The sequence below is a fragment of the Epinephelus lanceolatus genome, chromosome 6 (assembly GCF_041903045.1).
Source record: "Epinephelus lanceolatus isolate andai-2023 chromosome 6, ASM4190304v1, whole genome shotgun sequence".
NCBI classification, from domain to species: Eukaryota; Metazoa; Chordata; class Actinopteri; order Perciformes; family Serranidae; genus Epinephelus; species Epinephelus lanceolatus.
The window spans coordinates 10,171,165-10,197,868 of record NC_135739.1 but is presented as its reverse complement, the minus strand read 5'-3'; the positions used below and the strand labels follow the sequence as shown (position 1 = coordinate 10,197,868).

The following is a 26,704-nucleotide window of genomic DNA, read 5'->3' as shown; positions in this document are numbered from 1 at the left end:
TGCTATTTGGTCCGCTTTAAACGAACCATGGTCCGCTTCCATGGATAGTGCGGTTTGTGTGGAGTGGTGTGAATGCTCATTCGAACTCTGGTGCGGACCAAACGAGCAAACCCTGATCCGTTTGAAAACCAGGGTCTCAGTTCACTTGCAAGTTAAACCTGGTGCAGTTCGCTTACAGTGGGAAATGCAATTGGACTATCCGGCGAACCAAAGAGAGGAAGTGAACCCAGCCAGCTGAAGGGGATGGATTTACGTTTTCAGTTCTGGCCAATCGATGAGCTGGGTTTTCTTCTTCCTCATGCTTTTTTTCTTCCTGGTCAATACCGCCCCAAAATGAGCAGCTGTTGCAACTGCGTGATGTTGTCCAGGAGGTTTGGTCCGCTTTAAAAAGTGCAGTGTGAAAGTGAACCGAACCAAATGAAGGTGTGAAATTTTTCGGCATTCCCAGCCCAATTGAACCGAGTCCCCTGGACTATCCTGGTGTGAATGCGCCCTAAGATCCAGTTGTTCAGGAGGTTTTTACCAGAAGCAGAATTATCTGCAGAGGGCTGTTACTCTCCAAAACAAACGGACCTGGTGATTTAAACTGGTAAAAACACTGAGTAAAGCAGTTTGACGTTAAAAAAAATCAGTGTTTTTTGACAATTTTGCCGTGGAGTGGCTGCTAACTAGGGTGGCCAACGCAATAATACAAATTGCCCTATCTAGAGCCAGCGTTTTGTTTGTCCGTTTTCGGGCTTCTGTTTAAAGATGGTGATTTCCGTGGACGAGTACACGCTTGTTATGGTTATGTTGATATAAGCGGCTCATTCTAAGGTAACAAAAACACATTTGATTCTTATTTTCAGGTGATTACACTCTTAAGGAAACATACTGTATGTGATATATTCCATTTCTGCCAATATATCCCCCTAAATCCTACACACTGGACCTTTAAGTTGCCTCCATCAGAGTTACATTTAAGTAAATTAAATTAAGTTTACTTGTCACAAAGAGTAGTACTCAGCTTTTCTATTGTGGATCTGGAGGAGCTTTCCAGAGTTTGAAAATATCCCTGATGGTGTCATCTGGGTTTATCGCAGTCCTTACCTGACACATAAAATTCTTAAAAGCAAACCTACATTAGAAACTGGAGCTGTGGGCTTTGAAAAACTACATCATTTTATAAAGTCCAGTGTTTCAAGAACATGAGCAATAGTATGGCCAAAACATCAGGGCATCTCTGCTTCTGCTGCTGCTTTAATTTTTACTACTCTTACTTAATCTGTCTCTTGTGAGTCTTGTGAACTTTATGTAACTACATTTCTAAATTATCCCTCTAATAACTGCACTACAAAGTCCTCCTCGGAGGGTTGAGTTTCCTCAGTTGTCATGCAAATTACCTTTTTACATAACCTTTCCTTCTTTTTATTACATTTAACTCTATTTCGATTATGTAAACCTCTGCTGAGAAAGACTGCAAGATGTGGTTTAAAACTCTGGATTTAAGGTAGCAATTGGACCTTGAGTTAAGATATTTTTTGTCAGTTTTAGAAAAGAAACAAGTTGGATCTGTGCAGTTGATTAGGTTGGTTAGTTGACCAGGAAGTCAGTCTCCATGACCCAAGGCATTTTGGGCAATCAGATCACATGCAAACAGTGATTAATGCAAGTGATAACTATCACCACGACACACTGTGATCCAATTACTTAAACTACATGCCAACATGGTCTGAGACTTATTGGACACATATCTTTTGTAGTGTAAAGGCTAATGTGTCCTGATGAGTCCCTGACCTAGTGCTTGATTTGTGGCAGAACGCCCAAAACGTGCAAAAATCAAATCAAATTTCAACAGTTGGAATATCTTGTACGTGTATATTAGTTCTTAAAACATGTTTGGTATTTTAGCTGGCCCACACATATCTGTGTGCAAGGCCCTTTGACCTGCTAGGGTAAGGGTCTAGCTGCAGAGCTCCAGGCTCAGGCCCATGTCCTCCTTCGAACCCTTTGTGGTCCCGAGCTTGGAGAAGGAAGTGAATTTTGTATGTCAGGTTATGATAGCATGAGTTAATTAGTTTCAATCAGCCACAGGACCTCCACCATTGACACCAAGGTAAACAATACAACCTTAATATTTCAATATAACTAACTTACAAAGTCAGGTGGCGTAATGTGAAGCAGCAAATAACTTTCGAATTAACCCCATGAGTTTGCTAACATTAGCTAGCTATGCTAATGTTCTCAACCTCGCAGTCAGAATTCTATAGTGGTCAACTACAGTTGGGCGGATAACAGTGGAGAAAATGAAACCTATGACTCTCACTCACTTTGGACTCATTTCGTAGTGAATTAAAAAGTGTAAATTAACCCAAATTGGGATCCACTGGGACTCCCCCGAGGACCCTGGGGGTCCCTGGATCCCTGGTTGAGAACCTCTAGTGTACAGTAACATAAGCTTACATCAGCATCCCATAAGGTTAGTACATAAGCTATTTGCTGCCTATTGTTACCTTACCATACCTAACGTCATAAGTTTCAGTTATATCAATATATTAAGGTTGTATTGTTTACCCTGGTGTTAGTGGTGGAGGTCATGTGGTATCTAAGTTAACCCTTTGTGTTCTGTAGCCTATAATACATCATCATTAATGATTAGCATAACAAAAGCTCAACAAACTATCCGGTGAAACTAAATGTGATCAGTGAGCTCATGAAAGGCCCTGTATGCTACTTATAAAGTAGCATGGACGTGATACAGTGTATAAAATATACGCTGAGTTGGATGCTTTATTTATTACTGATCCTGCCTGGAGATGGGTCCCAGTGTCCCAGAGCCTGGAGCCCTGCAGGGGGACACTATGTCCTTCCAGTGAAAGTGATGCAGGCAGTAACAAAATCTGAAGTTCAGCTGGATCACTAAACAGAGTCCTTTGTGCACTAGTGCTTCACCAGTTTGGACACTTTTCATCAGAGTTACGGACATAGTACCATCACGTGAACTCATACCGCCCTATTGGTCTAGTGGACTGATTTCTGGGTCACCCAGATCAGTCGTTGAGGCGGGACGAGAGATAATGATGGGGGAGAAGAAATGGACTCGCTGCCTCAGGACTGTGCTCATGGAAAAATAGGCCATCAGATTAATCTTTGAACCTCAGAGATGTTAGAGGTTGGTTTTGGTTTATTGTCTTTTCTCTATGTTGGCTTTTAAATGTACGTTTAATTTGCCAACTTTGCTCCAACCTTAGTTTGTTTTGTATTGTTTTTCTCTTGTCTGGTTATTATTAATCCACACTGATGGCATATATGTACATTGTTTTCTTTAAAAATGTATTTTTCAAGGTTGCTGCAGGAGGAACTGGAGGCAGATGTTTCCCTCTATGCTGGCTCAGGCTCGCTCCAGGCACACAGAGCCATACTGTTGGCCAGAGCTCCTCATGTCCTTCAAGGACAGACACACAAAGATCCTGCCATCATTCATCTGTCTGGCTACGAGCTGTCTGGGTTAAAAGATTTCCTCAGGTAGGCAGCGGGTTCAAGTGATTCCTGTTTTGCTCATTGCAGCTTATATTTGTTGTTTCTTTTTCCATGTTGGGGGATTTACACAACCTCTATTTGCCCCTGTAGAAGAAAGCTTTACTGGCTTTCTGAAGCCTTAGCTCATGCATCTGCTTTCTTGTAGTGGATGTTAGGAGACAACATTGTGTTACAGTTTCACAGACTGTCAGACAGAGGGCGCCTAGCACACCATCTTTCATCTGCAGGATTTGCTGGTGTTTGCATGTTTGTTGCAGGGAGCAATGCATCTGCTGCAGCTATTAAACAATACATGGCACATCACATTTTCATGTCAGTGTTGAGACACAAATCCAAAAATGTATATAAGTGTTTTTAATAATCTCTAAGTTTTAAGTGTAGCAGTTCTCATTAAGGCTTTGCAGTTTGGGCTCTCAGAGATCCACTGATCTTCGTTTGCTTCATTAGCAGTTTATAATTAGGGCTAGAAGAAAGAGTCGTCCTTGTTAAGTTACACCACCGTGGAGACTAAAAGTTAATTTGAAGCTTTTTTTACACATGGGAACTGCTGCTTTGCTGAGTTCAGGTATCCAGGTGAAATAGATTTTTTTGGTAGTTATGGGGATCCTATTAAAAATGAATTCATGCTGAATTTGTTACCACCGAGTGACATTGCTGGTGGGAGGCTGCCATGTCTTAAGCAATCCACTTACGCCCTGGAAAAGTGTCTACATGTTACGATTGATAGATTTATTGTGGGAAAAAAAATCAACAGATTGAAATAAACTTTAGTCACAGCCCCAATGAGGTGCTCAGCGTTTCAGGAAGACAAGAAAGCTGGCTATAAGCACATCAAACACACCCCACACTGGTCAGTAGAACAGGTCAACAGCCTCAAATATCTCGGACTATTAACTCAGTTTCAACACGTCACTGACATTCGTAAATGATCCCAGCAAAGACTCCATGTCATACGCAAACTCAGAGCACTGTCTGTTGGCCCCTTCACCTCCTGTTGTTGCTTTACCAAAGCCTGATTAAACCCATCCTGCTGTACCGTTCCCCCTGCTTCTTCACTAGTTAACCATCTCCAACAAAAACACACTGAACAGCATCACACACACTGCCTCCAAAAAACAGCCATCAGATGTCTATCACTTACAAAAGCAAATAACCTTGATCACCCCCTCAATCAACACCTCACACTACTCCCATCTGGGTGGATATACAGAAGACTTAAATAGGGCGCTATCATTTCTAGGGCTGTACTGGATCAACAGCGGGACGTCAGGGTGATAGCGGCATTCACGTAATGTAGCAAACAAGCTAACTGCACTAATGACGGGTCAGAAATGTGCAACAACATTTTTTGCACCATCATAGGCCGGACTTTGTGGTAATTAGTTGCTGTGAGCTGTAAATTCACTAATTCTCAGCAGAAGAGTGAAGTTAATATTGTCTCAGAGCCTCATGTTGCAAAGCCTGTCTTCCTCTGTGCAGCTGCTTGCGTGTCTGCAGCTGTCTGTATCAAGGAGAAGAACACTGCACAGCACACTGACTAGGCTGATTTCAGCAAAAAAAAACAAAACGACTGCTTGACTTGAAGCAATCTCAGTCAGCTGAGGGGTCTGCGATTGATGATTCGAATATCCAACTTTCTGGGGACAGCCTAAATGATTTCCACGTTGCAGAAAACACGGATGCAATTGTAGAATTTGACAATAAATTGGAATCTGCAGTAAAACACAGAATATTGTGGAAATAGCCAAAATGTGATCACAGTTTATAAAAGTCAGGGTTTTTCATACCATCATCAGTTTCACAGTGCTTCAGCCAAAAGGCCAGAAAAACCTATGCTCCTGATTATTTTGTTGTCATTTACGAGCACGTTGCTTCTGTCCTCAGCACAGAATACAGTGGGGTCAGTGTCTTCACACACACCGCAGCCAGTAGTAAGTTATATCTGGGCAGTAAATACTATCAGCCAGCTGACTGAGCTCATCTGCTCTTAAACCTCGGCTGTGGAGATTTGAGTGACAGCCAGTGTTAACTTGTCTGCGGTCTTTTTCTTGGTCAGCCAAGCTGGATCAAATCCTGTCTGCCGGTGCTTCTGCGGTGGTCGAGACGCAGCGTCTGATGTTGCAGCTAGTGTCACTCGAGTCTCCAATACCTCCTATAAATGCATTGAAATAGCCCAGGATACACACATGACTACACCTACTTCTCAAAATAAGGTGTTAAAAGGGTAAAAATGCACGTATGAAAATAAGATTAATTTATATTATATTTATATATTTATATTCACAGGAAGTATGAAGTCAACAGTGTCTGAAAAGGAGTAGGTAGAAGTAAAACTTATGTCCCTACCTCTTTCTTACATTTTTTCTTAACTCATATATTATTTCAACAAATTCCCAAATGTATTTACAACTTATATAAGTCAATGCCCAGTCTGTTTACCCCCCAGTTCAATAAATAAGTAAGAAACCCAGTTTATTTACAGTCCAAGTACCACCCAGTGTTACAAAATAAATATGCACTACCCTAACACAACCTTTCCTCGTCTATATACCTGCCAAAAGCACTTTCTTTGATAAAGAATAATGCAGAAATTTAGAAAAATTAAAGCAGAAAACACAGAATTTCAGAAGAAATAAAATGGAATATGGAAAAAAATTCTCTCAATGAACAATCTCCCTCGTTGACACTGTTGTGAGCTATAATGAATGAGTACATACACAAAGATTTTGAGCACTGTGTATATCAGTGTGTATGTGTGTGCTGGCTTTGTAAACAAATATCCCTCTGGGACCGTTAATTTTTTATTTAAATCTAAGTAACATTATAAGGTTTCCAGTGACTATAAAATGCTTCACTGAGGAGAAACAGAATATTCTGTGCAGTTAAGCTTGTGGCTGGCATTCTGTATCTTTGAAGTCACAGTGCATCAAATGAGATTGTAATTTAAATAAGTGTGAACGGCCTAGTTTTAATTAACCTTTAGAGTTTCCCCCTGCAGGCGAGTGTACACAGCAGACCAGAGCATGCGCACGGCTGAAATGATCCCAGACGTTGAAGGCTCAGCGCCAGAAAGTACTCCATCTGCTCCCAACCCGGCAGACCTTCATAGTTCCACTGACTCAGGTAAACAGATGAACACGTTTTTCCAAGGAGGGTTTATTCCAGGTTATGTTGCTGCTCAGCTGCCCCCCCTCCCTCCTCTTTTTTCACATCTTGTTATCTCAGCCATAATCCACTTAAGACCTAATCTCATTTGGATCCCTGTTATCGTTACTGCTAATTGCAGCGAGGCCATGCTACAGATACCTTTTAAGGTTTTTTTTTTTTTTTCAATATTTGGAATATTTTTAGTTGAACACTTTAATCATAGCTACCTCTGCTATTTCAAATACTGGTGTTATGTGTCTCACACTCACAGCCTTTCCCTCATTATCCCTCTCAACGTCACTCCAGATGCTGCTCTTGAGCCAGCCTCGGGCCTCGGAGCTGACTTGCTGGATCTGTACCAGAGGGGAGAGCAGTGTGACATCACCATCCAAGTAGGAGAGCAGGTCTTCTCGTGCCACAGGTAGAGCCTCTCGCCATCTTATTCAAACAGCTGGAATCCAAAAGCACAGGCAGTTTCTTGTTTTATTCAAGTGGCAACCTCCAGGGCTAAAACACAAAGCCAAAAACTGCAGTTCCTCTAATGACCACTTGAGGCTGGCTCCCAAAAGTGAATCAATCCCCATAGACCCCCATGTTAAAATGCCCAAACTTTATAGCAGAAATAAACATGTTTACCGCCTGGTACAAGTCGGTTAAATACAAACATTTATATACTGTCCAAACCCCTGCACCTCCAAGTCCATACAATTCAGTACATTTATACTTCTGAGTTCATATTTTTCCAACCATCCCCTCTGGCATTTTTCCTAACAGTTCCTAACTATGGATGTTCCTGGCCACTATTTTCCCTGTCGACTAAACAAAAACTTTGAGACTAGTCAACGAATCTAAAAAAGGGAAAACACTCGGAAAACAGTGAACATTTAACACAGTTTATTGTTAAGTATTTTAAATATTGTCCCAATAAATGTTGTGTGCATTAAGAGCCCTCTGAAGCCTTTAATCACAATCTTCAACAGCCATGTTGGATTTTAAATGCCGCTGAAGTACGAGACACTTTGTGCCTTGCGGTATGAATGTGAACATGACGGCAATACAGTCAAAAGTTAACCACTAAAATAACATCTAAAATAAATAAACTGCCTCTGAAATGTGGGGCACAATGAACCTTCCAGATTAGCCGACAGAAATGATAGCAATTCATGTTAAAGTTAATAAAACAACATCTAAATTATTAAAACTGCTGTCTGACGGCTCTGTAGCACCTACTAGTGGCGGGCGGCTGCATGACAGTTAAGCGGCCATGTACATGAATAAAACACTAATTGGTTTAACTGACTAATATTTCTGGTGCCGACTAGAGAAGGGGCGGACGCTTAATTGCAGCCCTCTTCCTGACAGTCCTTGATTTCTATATTAATTTTTTTCTATATTTAATTTACCCATAATGACAACTGTACAGGGGTGAATTTTTGTATAACTAATCGTTGACATTTTATCAAAGCTTAAAGTTACACACGATCAAGGCTGTCTGAGTCTATAAGTCAGATCCACCCCACACTCCTCCACAGCTTCACCCTGTCCTCCAAGTATGGAGGACAGGAGTCCATAAACCAATGGGTGACGTCACAGCGACCACGTCCATTATTTTTATGCAGTCTATGGTTTTATTAAAGAGAGAGTTCAGATGTTTTTAGGTGGGGTTGTATGAGGTACTTATCTATAGTCAGTGTATTACCTACAGTTAGACGGTGGTTGACACGCCCCCAGTTTGGAGAAGCAGGTGGGAGTAATGCCACATAAGCTAAGCAATATGGCATAAACATGTTTTGCTGCTGCCCCCGTCCATAGCAGTACACTGTTAGGCTTTCGTGGTGGCACTCCTGCCTGCTTCTCTAAACTGAGGGTGTGCCGACTATGAATAACTACCTCGTACAAACCCACTTAAAAAATCTGAACTGTCCCTTTAAGAATGCCGTCATAGCTGCCATCTATGGCGAGAGCATGTTCAATTCAATGCATCACGGTCACATTTACCAGATGTGAAACACCACAGAGGTCACACATCTGCTGTTGACTCGTACCACTGTGGGGCAGCGGTGGGTGGTCATTCACTGATGCAGAGGTAGTAGTAGCCGCTGGTAACCATGGAGACAGGTTTCTCCCAGCTCATGCTCAGGGGAGCAGCCAGCCAGTGATAGCTTGTCAGAGAGAAGAAGCTGGGCTATTTTTCGGTTGCTCTGCAGCAGTGATCTCTGTAGCAGCACCGTGTTAGCTGCTGCAGCTCCCACCCAGAGGCTGAACAAGGACTTCTCCAATCAAATTACACAAGCGTGCACCTCCTCATGAACAAGTTACACTGTTCTGGCTGTAACCCAAGATGACAGGTTTATGCAGTTAATAGCATTTGGTAAATCTGAGTTCAGACACTTGTGCGAGTAAACTGCACAGAAAAAAAAGCTAGAATAATATGAGAATGTTCTGACATAAGGCCCACTGCCTCTTTTAATTGCTCACCAGAAAGTTTACCAAGAATGACTGTTAAGATGGACAGGTACATGTGAATCTGTCTCCATGTCTTCAGTTAGGTCCATCCAGTTAGTAATCCAACATCTAAAATTAAACATAGAGATGAATGATTCACTCAAAGTGAGTTTGATGCATGCACGTACAGAAAGTCACCATAATCCAGGATGGATGAAAATGCAGTCAAAGTTTTCCTACTGCTCCGAAGAGAAATCATTTCTGATAATAAAAATAGAAACCTCATGTGGGTTTCTAGAAGACTCCCCTCTTTCCAAGGTTGTCGCTCACAACTGTGACTAGTCATTTTACTCAGAAAGGAATATGTTGGCTGAACATCATAGGGTGCGGAGTGAGCTTGGCAATGAATTGAATATGGTATAAATACATCAAATATGTCAAGCCCCCCCCCCCCCCCCCCCCCCCCCCCCCCCCCTGACCCGCAGTGCATAACAAATGATTAAGACAATCTTTCTAATAGCACTGATAGTGATCCCCAGACGATATTCTTCTCTACTGATATCAAGTTCTTCGTCTAAAGATAAGATCACATTATGTGAGTTTTTCATTATTGCCTCGGGCTGATTCACCATGTTGTTATTCATCTATAAATGGCTTCTCAGTTTAATTTCTGGGAAGTATATCACTCTACCATGATATATATTTATAGCACGTATCATAATGTAAAAATACTGTGATAAAGGATTTTATCCGTAGGAAACTCCCTGTATGAAAACACGCACACTTGAAGTCTGATTAAAGATTTATTTTCCCCTTCAATTATAGATGCACAGACGTATTTGCCAAACATCGATATCACCAGAAATTCCCTGTTTACCGCCATCAGCCCATCGGCAAATAAGACCAATGGCAGTGGCCGATGTTTATCTGTTGTGTCACATCAGTTTTGCTCAGGCTAATTGTTGTGTTGGTTATTTTTGGTCAGACTCAGACAACAGTAGCAGCTGATTCAGAAAAGAAACCACTGGCTGGACTGACTCTGACGTGACTCAAGAGGGAAACAGTGCCGTACGCATATGTGATTTGTTTTCAAGTTCTCTGTCAGTGAGCAGCTGATCAGCTCTGTGTCTCACATGTTGGATAAGAAGAGAAATAGACTGAGCTGCAACAAGGCAGATATGCTTATCTGTGTAAAGAAAAATATGCATCTTACTAAGAAGTAGGTGTCGTTGGTGATAGCTGTGGCCAGAGGCATTACGTTTTTGGGAAGTACTTGCATCTGTCCCATTCTTGTGAATGTAATATCTTAAGAACACCTTGAGGAATTTTTTTCAAATTTGGGACAAATGTCCACTTGGATTCAACGATTAACTGATTGGAATTTGGTGGTCAAAGGTCAAGGTCACTGTGACCTCACAAAACATGTTTTTGTTTTATTTTTTGTGCAAAAAACGTAAGAATTCTTTACTAATTATTACAAATTTTCACAGAAATGTCTAATGATGAAGCTATGACAATTTATATCCAAAGAGTCAAAAGTCAACTTCACCGTGACATCGTAATGTTCTGCAAAAGCACTTTTCTGCACATTATTCAGCGTCATATCTCAGGAACAGAAGGGGAGACATGAAGACAGAATTGGTGACTCTAATCTTGGGTGTCCACCTGGAAACTGTGTCGATTGTATAGATCATCCGTGTTGCCGGGGGGAAGATGTGTGTGAAGCATCCGTGTTTTCAGAGACGTGAATGTAAACTGTAAGTGATAAACTTTACTGGTGTGCAGACGCATACAACTGCAATAATTTTATTCTGGTTTTCTTTTTATTATAAATATTCGGAAGAGGAGGCGCGCTGAATGATTAGTAAACAACAAGAAGACAAAAATCTGTGCTGGCTTCATCGATCAGCCATGTTGTTAATTTAAATATCAGCACAGGTATGGGCCCAGAATCTCTGCTTCCAGTTCAAGGGTGAAAGAGAAGCATCCAATCCCCAGTGTAAGGCAGGGCAGAGGGAAACCGCATCACAAAGTTGATATTACAGGCTTATTGTGACTGACTTTCAACTCACTGAAGTATATTCAAAGATAAGGCTGACATTATAATGTATTTTATACAAAAAAATATCAATATATTCCACTAAAACAAAACAAATACTTTTCTTTTTGTTACTTTCAGTGTGCGGCCTAAAGCCAGATGGTTCCTACTGAACCCTTAAATCTTTATTTGAACAGGGGGAAATAGTACATTTGTCAAAAAATATTATCAGCTGCAGGTTAAAACACATTTGGCATGCTGCTCAGTATTTCTGGCAGCAGGTTAGTGGATGTGTGATTGACTCAAAATAAACTACAGTGTTGTATTTATTTTTTGCGACCAGTTTTTATTGGTATTTAAACATGACTATAAAGGGGCTACAAATAAGTAACCACCCCTGAACCCCTCTCTTTGGTCCCCTCCCACCCTGGACCTTATGGACATGTAGAACAGTTATATTAAGAATTGTATTATTGTAATTGCTTGCCTCCAGTGTGAAATATTTTCTGTTTTTGCTTGGTGCGTGTTGCCAGTCCAGTGTACCATGCTTGATAAGTCCATGAAGCCATGTTTTATTTATGTCACCCCATGCGTCTGTGAAGCTCATTGATGTTTGTTTAAAAGTTTTTGGACCACAGTGGAGCTCTTTGGCACAGAAGAAGAACATCAGACACACATAATACTCATTAGAGGGATCAGTTTACTGTTGGTTTTGGTCTTTTTTGGGATTTTGAATTTCACCAGTCCTTTATTAGAGCTAATTAAGTACTATAAACACTTCAGAGGAGGTGTATTTCCATATCTGTGACAGTACAGTCTTCAGAGGCCAGGGAGAATAAAAACACTGTCTCCAGAGGCTGTTTCTACTTCTTTTGTCCTCCTGCTTGTCACTTCAAAGTCACTTAAGCACACATAAGCCCGCCAGATGACGTGTGAAATATTAAAATGCTGTGTGTGTCTCTGACATGCAACTGCCTGCTTTATTGGGTTTCTAGGGCAATCCTGTGTGCACGGTCGCAGTACTTCCGAGCTATGCTGAGTGGGAGCTGGATGGAGAGCTCCAGACAGTGCATCACTCTGCAAGGGTAAGACTGGTGCATCAGCATCATCATCGTCATCATCTTGCAGCAGGTCACATGGATCAATAACGCACCACTCCTGCTCTAACAATGCTAACATTTCATTCCTGAGCAGTACAGCTGATTTACTGCATCTGCTGCGTTAATTATTCAGGTCTCTGTAAAGTGTGGGGTTTCACTCGCAATGCCATGTTTTACACACACACACACACAGCCCGCGAATCTCAAATGGCTTACTTGGATTTCTACCAAGTAAGGCTGCAGCGTTTCCTCTCTGAGGCACATGAATGTCTTCTCATCCACTGTCTGCTGAGGAGTCCCCCACCGCCCCCAGCCCTTCACCACCACCCGCCTTTTCAGAGCGAGTAAAGGCAAATGAAGCCCATGTTTTCCTCCAGGGAGATGTGACACTCGCCTCAGCATTACTGATCTGAGGGTAACAGGGGAAGACACAGCTGTCAGAATGTAGAGCTGCTGCGTTGACGTGTTGGGGGGAAACCTGTGAAGTGGCCCTCGGGCTGCAGTCACGTGGATTGAGTGGTGCATGATATATGGATTTTGTCTACAGCATTCTCAGTTGTGTTTGCAGTATAGACACAAACAAATACATCTACACTGTGTGCCTGGATTCACAGAGATATTATTAGGTTGTGCTTGGAGACAATTCTGTATGTTATGGCTTGTAAACAGATTCTTTTGTTAACCGTTCCAGCTTAGGGCCAGATGAGATGGAGATCCTGCTCCAGTTCATGTATGGGGCCATTCTGGATCTGCCACCTGGAGCCAGTGCAAGGTACTGTATGTGAACAGACTGACCAAAATTAGAGGACAGGCTCTGAAAGCAAATTAACATGTATTTGATGTCTCCTGTCCCACAGTCAGGTGGTGCTGGCAGCAGACATGTTGGGTTTAGAGGGGCTGAAAGACGTGGTGGAGATGGTCCTGACCCGAGACTACTGTCGCTTCTTCCCAAAGGTCAGCCATACATAAGGAAAACTAGTAAATACTTTAATCTTTCAACATAGGGTGTTTGCTTGCACTTTGAATGCAATCAAATATTACAGATTGTTAATTATAGTGCAAATTTTTCTACTAATAATTTCATGTTCGTATTTAGGGCACGTCATATCTTCAGTGCAGTGATCCCTCATAGTCCTAAACAGCAGTGATATAGCAGTATGTGTAGATTCACAGCTGAAAACACCAAGAACAAATCCCGTCTTTATTCCTTTGGCTTTACACTTGTTGATTTTGTACGGTGCCTGCATGCTCAGTGTCAATAATGAAGTCGTTTCACTTCTCTGATGCCTTTTGTGTTTGTGCCAGTCTGTGTCTCAGAGCATCACAAATCACTGTGTGAGTATAAATGCCCCTTTTTCTTTTTTCCTTCTGTTTTAGCAGCCAATTGATGGGGTTCAAAGAACAGTTCTCGAGTGTCTGTCCCTCACACACGCCTTAGGCCTTCAAAACCTCCACATGCTGTGTAAAAGGTGAGTGTTTCTTTTCTATAAACGTGCTACAGCTTCGTAATATAACCTACATTATGTACATAAACATTTGGAAAAGTGATGACATTTGTATTGACTAGTGCAGTGCCTGTGCAAAAAGTGCCTGTTCGGAAATTAACCCTATGGGCCCGAACGACGCATAGTGCGTCCAAATTCACACCTATTCTTCTCTATGGATTTTCTCCGCGGCCATTCGTCATAGTGAGAAGCTACGTGAAAACATTGGACTACCGACAAGACCAAGCACTTGTCGGTAGTCCAATGTTTTCGCAACAAAAAAAAAAACATTGAAGTTACACTAAAATTATGTATAACAGAGCTTTCATACAGCTTTGCACACACATTACTGTTGGATGGATTACTCGCGAATGCAGGGTCTCACAGAAATGCCACGCATATCACATGAAAGCGCAGGAGCAGAGCTTTCCAGTGATGCCACACACATCATTGTGCTGTCATCCCATCACGCTATAAATACAGACCAGTTGTCTACAAAATAAAAACCTGACGAATTTCTTTACAATCCATTATACAGATCTTGTTATCAGTCACTTCATATAGTGAGGAATATCGTATCTTACCACGTCTTAGGCTTGCGTGTGTTTCTCCCTATCTATCCACATTTGTAGTCCAGCTTTCAAGATGCAAATATCTCCATATTGTCCAGTTGACACTCCATCAAACTTTGTATGACAAGACCAGGCACTTCACCTTTGCGCACCCAGACAACTGCAGCCTAATTATGCATGCTGACAGGGCAGTAGTCACCATATACATTGAGGGGGACACGCCCTCCCACCCCCACCCCCAACTGAAACTGAAAAACAACAACATTGTTCACTTTGTTTACTGCAAACAAAGTGGCAAATATTATCTTGGAGGACATCATTGCACTTGGTCAACTATTTTTCTGTGATCTTAGATGTAAATATTGCATGTTTCTTTCAGATAAAACACATTTTTGACTTGTGAATGAGTCAATGGAATTTCTTGCAATAATGAAAAAATACTGGCAGTCATGTCTGCCTGGCCATCATGGTTCTTATATTGCCAGATTCCAGATAGTCTCCCCTTTTTAAATATGGCAGAATATGTCAACTTCCAACTTGCTATGGTGAGATACATGTAAAAATGTAAGAATTTAGTAACACGGATTTGTTTTTGTTTTTTTGCATTGATATAAAAATTAATACAAAATACAGGCACTTGGAAGGACATGGAATGATGGCAAATCTGGATAGCCCAGATTGTCCTGAAAAAACAAAACAAGATATAGCATGTGTAGCCTTTATAATGACTGTGATATGAGCTTAAAAGTAAAGGCAGTAAAAATACCCCAAAAAAGGCCTAGGGCCCATAGGGTTAAATAATACAATGTCTTTTGACCAAATACCACAATGTTGATATTGGATTGATATTGTATGGTTGACTACTGGTGCTTTAACAAATCATTTGCACAATGAGATTTCTGATAAATAATCATCAGTAGTGTGGATATAATGACTAAGTGGGTTAAAGGCAAATAATAGAACAGCTGGAACCATCTGGTAAGTTAAGAAAATTACATCACATTACTGTCATGCAGCCTTTAAAACCAGGACGGGACACAACCTACAACTTTACAATATCCAAAATCTGAGACGATATCTAGTCTCAGATCACGATATAGATGTAATGCCCAGCTCTGGCCATTGGTATTGCTGCTTGCTGCTTCTGAGGGGCCACTCATCCAAACAACTTCACACTCGACACTAGCCAAGTGCCATGAAATAGCTGCATACCCTAGCAGCGCAAGAGCATATGTGTCATTTGCTAACAGGTAGCTATTTGGGACCAGGCTAATTTCTGAAACAAAAGGATGCATTCTGAGAGTTACATAGCTGACGCTTGAATTGTTTGAGTTTGCTGAAATGTAACATATCCGGTCTCTCTTGCGTCATCTGCTCTTGAATGTACTGCTCCGGACTTTGCAGCCAATTTGACATAGTGGCCAAACTGTGTAACTACAACTTCCTGTTCCACCTTGACTTTTTCCCAAAGACTTACATCGGGAAAGAGACGCCTGTAAATCAGTGGATACATTTTTTGAGGGTCACAACCTGAAATGACTTGTTTCACCATTAGAATATGACCCATTTGGGGTGATAACATTTCAAAAGTCTAGAAGATTAAATCAATTTATATCCATTTAAGTCAGCAGAGGGCTAAACAGAAAGTTAGCCACTCAGCTGGCAGAAGTCTCTAGTGTGCCTGCTCTATGGGCCCAGTAATGCGGAAGAACTTGGTAATTTTACATGGGACCTCACCTCCAACTTTGTATCCAGTTCTCTTTTCATCTATGTCTGTAGCGAGCAACAGAGAGTGGGCTGTACCCAACATGCTGTCCGGCGGTGTAACAGTTAACAGGGTTCCCCTCTCGAAACACGACACAGTGTGTGCTTCTGGCAGTAGTAACGCACTACTAATAAATATATCCCACAGATCTCAAGAGCTTGCACTTGACGCTGCACATCCTTCATTTCTCAGCGATACACCCGCCAAGTGTGAAGTCGATGGGATGAACAGCTGTCAAGGAAATTAAAGAACATACAGACAGAGACTCTTTCATTTTAGTTAGATGGTCCCCAAATTAGAATTTTCGTCAAACTTGACCTTAAAAGTTGCTTGTGTAATTTAATTTGGGGGAAAAAAAGTGCCACCACACATTGCAACCTGTCACCATTCTTGCCACTGCAAGTTACATCAGCATCTTGTTGCTAGGTAACCAACATGTGGGCTGATGCTTCAGTGTTATTAAGTAGCCTAGGGTTGTGGTTAGTTGTGTAACGCAGTTTGCTTTAATGTGGTCCAATGCACCACTCCGTCGATTGAAATGTAAAAGATGTTCCAGATCCTTTAAATGAACTATTCTTGAGGCTCCGTAGGAAAAACTTTCATCTACTTGTTAAAAAAAGATGTATTTAAATGAAGTGACTCACTCTTCAAGGTTGAGGCGTTTTAAAAGATTTAGTAACAGACACCAGTATATTTCACTGCATCGAGAAGCTTGCCTGTACCCTGTCACGTCTTTATATTTCAGGTTGCTGCACAGCTTTTATCACTTTCCTTCCTATTCACGTGTGTTCACACAAACTCACAGTATTTCACTTTGGAGTTCTCCTGTAGCTGATTCCTCTGCACGCTTCGCACACTGCAGTGAGCAAGCAAGAAGTGTGTGAATGTAGGTCAGGAGGATAGGATGTGGCTGCGGCTGTGAGCTGGTTCTGATTTGAAGTGGTGTGTGTGTGTGTGTGTGTGTGCCATGTTGTCTCTGCTGAGTCTGATGAGTCACGCGAGTATGACGGTGAATCGAGCTGCGCTGCTCTGTGCAGCAGTGCGTTACTGACCTTCTCATCCTCACTCACTCTGCTGTTCCCTCAAGCAAAGCTCAGCCAACCGCTGCTTTGAGCCTCAGAGCCGAGACTCCTCAGGGTTACGCTGCAGAATCGCAGACAAGAGTTTGTCTGACTGATTAGAGGGGAAATGGTCAAATTGCCCATAAACTGAACTGTCCTGCTATTATGACCCAAAAGCAAGTTAGATACAGATACAGTACAATGTGTATTTTCAGGTGGGTTGCTGATCATTATGTGAAGACCTGGTGTGAGAGAAACTTTTCCCTCTTGTCCCCTGAGCTCCACGCCGCTTGTCTAACGGCTGTAACTGAAACCATGGTAAGTTCCTCCCTCCCACAGTCATCAGTTGTACTGTATTCATGTAATTGCACAAATATCATCATCCCATTCTCCAGTGTTTTTCCACAGGAAGGAAATCCAAACGTAACTTAATCAAAGATGACCTTTATTAAATTCTCAGTTATTAAAGACAGACTAATTTAGGAATATGATGTGGATGCAGACAGATGGCGAGTGATCCAGCCTTGTAATTGATAATTGAATCTTGAGTCTCTCTTTCATCACTATCAAAGAGGTGGAGTGCATTATGTGAGCACAGCAAGACAAATGTACTGTTGTTCACTCTTGGCAAGTATTGAGATTCAGAGCCGGCCAAGAACCATTACACAATCCTGGGACTCCCTTCACTGATCGATAGGTCCTGGGCAGGGATAACAGACTGCTTTTATATAGAACTGTGTTCATTCCACTTTATTTTGTCTTTTCACCTCGAGAGAAAGAGTCTCTTTAGCTGATAGATGTTTCCATTCAGACTGTGCAGAACGCTGTAACAATGCTCTGTGGCACCGAGCAGCTGATTGGCAGCCTCCCAGAAGTCAAGTGGGCCCAACAGGTGAGGAGTCTCGCCACAGAGCTGCAGGAGGCGAGCCTGCACGTCATTGTCCAGCATCTCCCTAAAGTCGTCCACACTCAGGCCTTCCGGGACCTTCGCAGGGTAAGCTGGTGTAGCCATGCTAATGCACGACCTTTGCACAGATTCAGCTTAGGTGTCTATGGTTTTCTGATGGCTGAATTTACCGAAGGATTGCACGCTGTTTGTGGACTCTAAACCTGCACAAATCAGACCAGAAGACACCGTGTAACTCTTAAAGCACCTGCAATTGGTGAAATGGACCCCTGTCTGCGGTGCTAAGCAAATAGCGCTGGGGTGCTCCTGTGCTATTTGCATGTAAATGAGGTAATATGCATTCATTTGGTTCAAAATTGGACCCTTTCCATGCATTTTTCCATCCAGTTCACAAAGAACAGTGCTAACAGACACAGTTACAGTAAAATTATTAATGTCTTCATGGTATTGGTGATAAATGAAACCCATTTATAAACCCCCAGACTTTCCACCAATCATGGCAGCAGTGATTGTAACCAGATGATATCATTGTCATGCCACGCGTTATTGTGAGCGTATGTTTTGAACGAGACTATCTCTTTTTGATTTAACACAGAGCAAAATTAATCACAAATACAGTTTCTTTCAATATAGTTTCTTTCATTCTTGTGACTGTGATATCGCAAGAACACCTTGAGGGAATTTCTTCAAATTTGGCACAAACATCCTCTCTGAGTCAGGGATGAACTGATTAGAATTTAGTGGTCAAAGCATCCATGGTTTCACAGACAGGTTTGTGGAGTCTCACAACTGTGAGATACTCATATATACTAGTTGTCTGTATTCTTAGTGCAAAGGCAAGATTTATACTATGGCATATGAAAAATTGTGAAGTGTGAAGCGCAGTTCATGGTGTTGGTGTGAATTTGCCCTTCCGTGTCCATGTCATGCTGTTACAGAGGGAAGAGTTTACCCGTGAGCCCACGTTGTTGAAGAAGCTGTGTTCAGCCATCAGAGAAGGTGTGACTGTGGACAACTGCTGTGATCTTTTCGCTGCTGTGTACTGTCTGTGTGGAGAGGACCCAGAAGAGGACTCTCTCCTGGAGCGGGGAGGGCAAAAACAAGAGGAGGTAAATGATGCAGATTCTTTGTCTTTGTCTTTTCAAAGAACAGACATCATACTGTGACCGTTAGCTTGTGCTCACACCTGCAGTCTTTCATTTAGTCCTGATCATTGACCTCAGTTGGAACGATGCCATTTGGTCTGCATCTAAGCAAACTGGTTGCAAAATAACAAAATCAAAATCAACCAACAAATCAGTGTCCACTTGCTAGCTGTTGCCAGAGCTTTCAACTGCTGCTCCTGACCTTCCTCAGTGGATGAAGTTTGGACTGACTAACTCCAACTATCTAACCTCAGTCAGAGATCAGAGCATTGGATCAGCAGTGGTGGGTTTCCCAGAGAAAATAACTTCCGACTATTTAACTCCTGCAGAGAAGACTTTGACATGCAGTTGAAACCTCTATAGAAAAGCTAGTAAGTGGACCTTGAGCTATGTATGCGAGCAAGTTGTTTTGCCGTGTCACAACCCCCACAGAATGACTTATTTTGTTGTCAGAATTTGAAAACTTAGGTCCGATTTCATTTTGAAAGTCTATAAGAACAAGACAAGTTGATTATTTTACCCTATTCAAGTTAGCGTTGGGCTAAACCGGAAGTCAGCCAGCTTGCTTTGTTGAAGTCTCTGGTTTGCATGCTGCGTATCCCCAGTGTCATTGAAGGATGTCCAATCCTATGTGTGGAAGCGATCTGGTTGTCTTTGCAACAGCAGCGCTAACAATAATACCACTTGGAAATGCTATGTCATCTTTTTTAACTCTATACAGACTAGTATTATTTAATGGCAAAGGGAACCAAACTTCAGGTGTGAACACAGCTTTACTTTTTTGTCAGAAATATTTGCTCTCTGTCTTTCCTTCAACTAGATTTCCTTGAAAACCCTTTCTAACAACCATTGTGTGCCGTCGTGTTCTATATCATCATGTGCTTCACTTCATTCTGGATGCAGGGTAGCATACAGCTGCGGGAGAGCAAACTTCACATTTACTTGGCATTTCAGAGCAAAGCATGGGCCTCGGGGTAAATATGTGTTTAGGGTTGGTCTGAATGGGTCAGCATGAGTCGTCCAGCGTGGCTTTGCGTGAAGCGGGATGTGACATGGGGGTGATGCTGCTTGGCTTTGGTATGAAAAGGTAGACAAGAGTTACTATAACATGTATTAGTCAGTCATCACATTAATGGTGGTGACCTCTTGGGCTTTCAGTCATTACAGGCTTCCTCCCAAAGACCAAAGACAGGCAGATTAGGTGAAGTGGTGACTCAAAATTGCCCGTAGGTGTTATTGTGAATATGAATGGGTGTCTGTCTCTATGTGTCAGCCCTGTGATAGTCTGGCGACCTGTCCAAGGTGTACCCTGCCTCTCACCCAGTGTCAGCTGGGATAGGCTACAGAAATGACTGTAATGAATGTTGATTGTGTTGCGATCACAAGTTGATGCATCAACAAGTATTGAAATGTTGGCATTTCAAGTATAACATTTGAACCTTGCAGTTAAAGTCCCCAGCAAACTGTAAGCTCTGTTCATGTCTATTGAAGAGAATTTTAAATCATACAAACAGATTACAGCCGGCAGCTTGTGAGATGACTTCCAGGGGAAAGTGACCTGGCTGCACGAGTTAAAGCGCATAACCCCTGTAAATACCGTACAGTATGGCAGAATGGATTAGGCCGAGGGAGACTGTGACGTGTGCCAGTGGCCTTCACTAATCTGGCTGTGCTATCTGTTGGCGAGGGGTGTGTGGTCAGTGCAGCGGAGGAGGTAGAGATGGCTCCGCCCCACCTTCCAGCCCTGTTTTTATAATCAGGCGTGGAAACAGGAGTATGGGCAGCGGCCGCTGACATCACCGATTTTGCTCAAGGGAGCTCAAGTGGATTCTGCAACAGAGACAGAGGGGGAGGGAGGGACAGAGAAAGGGAGGGAGGGAGGAGGGAGGGGTATTTGTTGCCATGGTGAAAGGTTCTTCAAGCAGCTGCTGATTCGCTTGTGCTGTAGCGCACCCCTTTCCATTCTTCTCCCCTCTCTCTCTCCCTCTCTCCTCTGTTACCGCCAGCCGTTCAGGCAAGAGATTTGTACGCTGCGTGCTCGGCTGTGGACCTTTCTGCTTCAGACCTTTTACGCGGTCCGCCACACGCAGGGATGGGAGACCCTGTCCTCCAAACACAGAGAGAGAATACTGGCAGGTAAGGAAGGAAATCCTTGTTCCCTCTTTCTAGTCCCACACAGGATATTCATGCTGCAGTTGTGTGGATGTGTTTTTTTTCCTCCCTAACCCAGCCTAGTGCTGAGGCAGTGGCTCTGCATCATTAGAGATGAACCAAAGCCCTTGGAGCATATGCTGTTGGCTGATTTAACACTTTCCTCCTACACAGCTACGTGTCCACTACTAACCCATTTATTGTGTAGCCAGTGCTGTTCTTACACATTTCTGCTGTATGTGAGCACCTTTTTTTAACAGTCCTGTGCAGATGAGTGCACGCTAACATGGTAAATGCACCAGACGCGCCATGCTTGTTTTAAAGGGTGGGAATGAAAGGCTGGATTCGTGTCTTTAAGGATCTGCACATGATTACAAGCCTCCACGATTGCAAATAATATGCTGTTTCCCCACTGTTGAGCGAGTAATGTGTTGAAATGCATTGCATGAATAATTTATGTGGCTGGTATCAGTGTGTGCCCATTACTGGTACATTTCTTGCAATCTTGAAATTGGATTCTGGGTCTCAAATGCAAACACAACAAATGTTCTTCACTGAACAGAGTAGAGCTGCTACGATTAGCCGATTTATTGATAGGCAGAAAATAAATTGGCAACTAATTTGATAGTCGAATAATTGTTTTAGTAACGTTTTAAGTAGAAAAGCCAGACGTTTGCAGGTTTCATGCTTCTTAAATGTGAGAATTTGATGCTTTTCTCTGTCATACATGATAATAAACTGATTAACTTTGGATTTTTGGACTAATGGTCAGATAACACGTATCATTTGAAGACGTCACCTTGGACGTCACAGGGCACGTTTCACTGTTATCTGACGTTTTATTGACAAAACAATTGATCGAGACAAAAACAGGCAGATGAATAGGTGTTAGTTGCAGCCCTATAATAGATAAAACTTCACCTCATTTGCTAGATAAATCATTAGGTTCTGTAATTGCTCTTGTATAAGGTATAGAAATGGTTGTGCTTTATATGGAAAAGTCTTTGTTAGACATGCCTGATGGATCGAACCATTGATTCAGTGTTTGTTTCCTAATGGTCAGAGGGTAAACAGAGGGTGTGGGAATGAGAATTTGTCAATGAAAATTATGGCTCCTCTCACTCGCATAAAGAAGGACCGAGGCAGCGTCTTGAAAATCGTTGCAGCCCTTTTCATCTGTGTTTTTCTTGGATTTTTCTGTTTTGCAGGCAAAATACTAACTGGCTAATTGATGATCTTCCTTTTATGCTGTTTTGACAGACGCTATTGATAAAGGGGACAATCGGAGACTTGGTAAAAAACCTGTATTCACTAGCTCACAGGTAATATCATCATAATCAACCATGCATTAACATTCGTTCTCTTATTTAAAGTTTTATTTTTGTTTCAGAAACAAAACCTCATTGGAGCATTTGTAAATCACATCTCTGACTTTAGCTGATGTTGTGAACTTATGAGGCTTTTTATAGCTCAGAGAAATCCATGTAAGTTTGTATAATCCCTGACAGTGATTACAGTGTGTGGCCATCAGATGCCATATGTCATAAATGCCCCACCCTGACCGTATAAAATGAGCAGCAGGGCCTCTCTAAACGGACGTATGGTGAAGATAAGCCCGGCTGAGGTGATCCAGAGAGGGATTGCCAAGATGTTAGGCATGAGTGGTTAAGAGCTCCAGCAGACCTCTCGGGAAGTAGTTTGATGCAGTCAAAACAAGGACTGTGCCTGTCTTCAGGCTTTTTTTGTGCTGATTCTCTGAACCGGCAAGACAATTCACTGCTGTGATTGTTCCACTGACACTAAACGGCACTTCTGAGTTTCCAGTTTGTTTAGTTCATTTGTAGAAGTTTACAAAATAACACACTTAAAAACTAGAAAAAATGAGGACCCATTTCTTTCTATTAACTTATGCAAAAAAAAACCTTCAAAGTTAGAAATCAACTGTTCCTCTGTCCACTGTCAGAGGCCATGTCCACGTTAATATGTTTTAATTTTAAAATGCATAACTATTGCTATGTTTGCACCAAGCGTCCACATTTCTCTGGCGGTTTGAAATCCCAGAATCTCTAAAACTGTGACAGTTGAAATGCTACTGACCCTGTTTTAGTTTGAAAACTCCGGGGTTGCATTTTAGTCTGGACGAGTGGAAACGGAGACTTTTGAAAATGATGACACAGACGGCCACGTTCACTTCCTAATTGGGTCTTATCAGCCGTGGCGTGTCAAGCAAAGACATACACATATATATATATATATATATATATCATTCCTGTTGTGATTTTATCCTTCTTGTTTAAGTAACGTTACTCCTTCCCCATCGTGATGGCTTCCTCTGCTGATGGATATTGCTCCCAGGACTGTTCTGATATATCACCATATTTGCTTTTTAAAGACACCGCCTCCTTAACCACATTATACTCGACCTCAGCAGCGGTCCAAGCAAATACTGGTCTTACTTTTTGCCATCTCTGTCGCAGAGTTTTCAGTCTGCTTCTTGTTTACACTGGTATGCACATGCCCAGTGTATGTAAATGATCATGTGATATGCGTTTGTAGTCTTGTTAGTATGGATGGAGATTATTTCTTAAATGGTGCCAACATAGTCATGTGTACAGAGATCATTTTTATTTTAAAAACCCTTTTAAAATAAAAACATGTTAGTGTGGACTTGGCTTTATTAGCATAGACTGTAGAGATCTCAGAGGACTGTGTAGATTTTCATGTGATGTTAGTCAGCGTTTTTTCTAGGAGTTTGCTCCAGTTGCTTGTGGTAATCTGCACTAGTATTATTTAGCTTCATGTGATTGCACTTTGGTTATTTGCTAATGAATCCATTGTTTTTTTCCTCTGCAGTCAAGGGCTGTAAAATGCCCTTCATCTGCCCCTGAGAGTCCTCCTGTGCACAGGACCCAGAGGGTGTCCGAAAACACAGCTTCCTCCTACCGTAGCGCTGCATCAGCCATGAAGTCTGATGGACTGGGGACAGCTAACAAACCAGGAGACGGTCACTCATCCAAAGCAAAGAATGTGAAGAAGCCAGGAGACCGGAGTGTAGCAGCAAAAGCAAAGACGGCATCAGCTGGCACACCAGTTGTCAATGGCACAGGAGCTGCAGGGGCCAGGCGGGATGTAGCCAGCGCCAACGGCCCCAGAAGCTCTCATGGAGCTAGAGAGCAAGAGAAGAAGCCAAACCCAGGTGCACGGCCTAAAACATCTCCGCCGAGCTGCACGTCTGCGAGCCAGACGGGGGTAATGAAGGCTCAGAAGAGCTCAACAGGAAAGGCTGACAGCACTGTTGGCACCGCCCAGGCTCAGCCCAGCGCTACATCCACATCGGGCAGCGCCTCGCCAGAGAACGGTGCCAGCAGCCCTCGCAATGACACCCACTCTGTTCCAGGTTTACTCTCTTTATTGACTTTTTTACATTTCATCATTGTGACTGACACCAATTACATCGTAGGGCATCACTGTAGCCAAGCTGAAGTGTCGGGGAGTCAGCTCCAGGCATAGTGCTGTAGCTGAGGTATGAAAGGACCTGCAGACTAATTAGTATGATGAATGTTGTTTCATGGCCAGGAGGGATTTTTGGAAGACAAGGGCAGTGTCATGTATGAATATTGATTTATCAGGAAACAAAGCACATCAACTGTCCTTGGCAGCCTGCTGGTATCGGTGTACAAACTTTCAGCAGAACAGCAGAGGTCAAAGCCTATGCAGCTGTCACACAGGGGGTGTGACTGATCACTTTGAGCTCTTGTTGGGAAGATGGAGGTGGGGTAATCCCGACTGATATTAGAACAGATTTTCACTGCGTGGTTTAGTTTGACTCGAATTCTGTTTCCCTTATCAGATAGTATTCCCTCAACGCGGGCAGGATTCTTGTGCCATGTTCACACTGGACATGGAAATGCCCAGATATGTCAGTTGTTGTGCGAGCAGTCTGGAGCAGTCGCCTGGCTGTTCACACCAGAAACACATTTCGTGCTGGTCTGCGAGTGCTTCTGCTCCTCTGCTCTGTTTTTTATCACACGTAGGGCTCCGTCTCTGTCTGCTTGTGTGAGTGTGTGTCTATCTCACTCTCCGTTTAGACACAGCCGACAAATATGTGGAATAATTAAGCATGGGATGCATATTCTGTAATTTATTAGAATTAAGACAATCTTTGTCATATAAAACATACTTTTATAATGTTCATATCACATTATCAGTGGTTTTTCTGGCCAGATTCACTCGTGGCTTGCGGAAAAAATAGCCTGGACACCGAAACTATCAATGCAGAGTAAGAGATGGTGGTGCGTAGGGCTACGGAGCGTCCTGTGTGAACAGCCCAATTGGGTGCCGAAAGGAAGCGGGCAGTGCTCCGTGGAAAATTGTGTGGTGTGCTTTGTAGAACTTCCGCGTCCACTGTGAACAAGCCCTAGCTGATCATGATCACGAACCCACGTGAAACTGTTGTGACATCATCCTCAACATGACACATACACAGTGTATTCTCTTGCTGGATCCTTTCATCAGCAACCAAACAGATAACGTGTGTATTTTGTCAGTTGTTCTCTGTGAAGTTTTGGAAGCTGCCTTTTTTAAAAGATCTGGGTCAAGTGATTAAAAACATTGTGATCGCTAACGGCGGTAGCTTGGTTGTTTAAAATGGCGGGTTTGTGCAGGATGTCCCGTGTCGCTCTAGTGATTAACTCCACCTTGTAGTATCTTGCTTGGAAACTCGACTGAGGTGGTACCAAAAAAAGATCCAGGTACTATCCAAAACGTTTGCCCAGGGAAAACCAAAAATAGAACGGTTTCAAGCGAGTGGAGTCAAGCTGTGTTGTACTGTGCAGTGGAAATCCAGCATAGTTTTCATGGCTAAACTGGGCCTCAGCACAGCATATGTCCCTGTACCCCACCCTGAAAGTGGCTTACTATACATCTGCAATGTGAGCTCACACAATAACAGCACATATTACTCTAACCTACATGTATCCCACTATGTATTTGCTTTATCCTCGTGTAAACTGTGTGCCCTGACAAACGTCTGTTCTGTGCATGTGGCTCATTTTCTGTGTTTTAGGTGCAAAGCCCAAACACCAGGCTAAGGCGGTGAACAAATCCCCATTGACAAAACCTCCTCAGAAATCAGATGCAACAAAGATCAGCAGGTGAGTTTCTTCGTTCTCATCACTTCTTGCGCGTTCAGTGAATTGCAAGTGATGTCCTTGTCAACGTTCCCTTGAATATTCCTGTCGGGTGGAGCCATTCTGCCGCATTTTGAAAAATGTAACCCAAGTGAAGTTTTGGGTGATCGTCTTCAAGGGTTTAAGGAGCAAGTCAGCAATCCAGTGCGTATTTTGGTTGTTAACAACTTCCCCGACACAA

General features: G+C 42.5%; 1 protein-coding gene across 4 annotated transcripts in view; it reads left to right on the top strand.

The window, feature by feature from the left end:
* btbd8 (BTB domain containing 8) overlaps positions 1-26,704 on the top strand; it is a 38,249-nt gene that overhangs the window by 3,880 nt on the left and 7,665 nt on the right. For 2 of the 4 annotated variants that reach the window (XM_033621487.2, XM_033621486.2), the window contains exons 3-16: positions 3,325-3,504; positions 6,518-6,642; positions 6,973-7,087; positions 12,145-12,234; positions 12,941-13,021; positions 13,107-13,203; positions 13,627-13,718; positions 17,347-17,449; positions 17,943-18,125; positions 18,977-19,147; positions 21,190-21,319; positions 22,595-22,656; positions 24,188-24,731; positions 26,400-26,487. In XM_033621487.2, coding sequence (XP_033477378.2) covers positions 3,325-3,504; positions 6,518-6,642; positions 6,973-7,087; positions 12,145-12,234; positions 12,941-13,021; positions 13,107-13,203; positions 13,627-13,718; positions 17,347-17,449; positions 17,943-18,125; positions 18,977-19,147; positions 21,190-21,319; positions 22,595-22,656; positions 24,188-24,731; positions 26,400-26,487 — 2,061 coding nt within the window. Of the gene's footprint in view, positions 1-3,324; positions 3,505-6,517; positions 6,643-6,972; positions 7,088-12,144; positions 12,235-12,940; positions 13,022-13,106; positions 13,204-13,626; positions 13,719-14,805; positions 14,851-17,346; positions 17,450-17,942; positions 18,126-18,976; positions 19,148-21,189; positions 21,320-22,594; positions 22,657-24,187; positions 24,732-26,399; positions 26,488-26,704 lie in introns of those variants that run through there. The other 2 variants (XM_033621488.2, XM_078168603.1) reach the window with 2 other exon arrangements.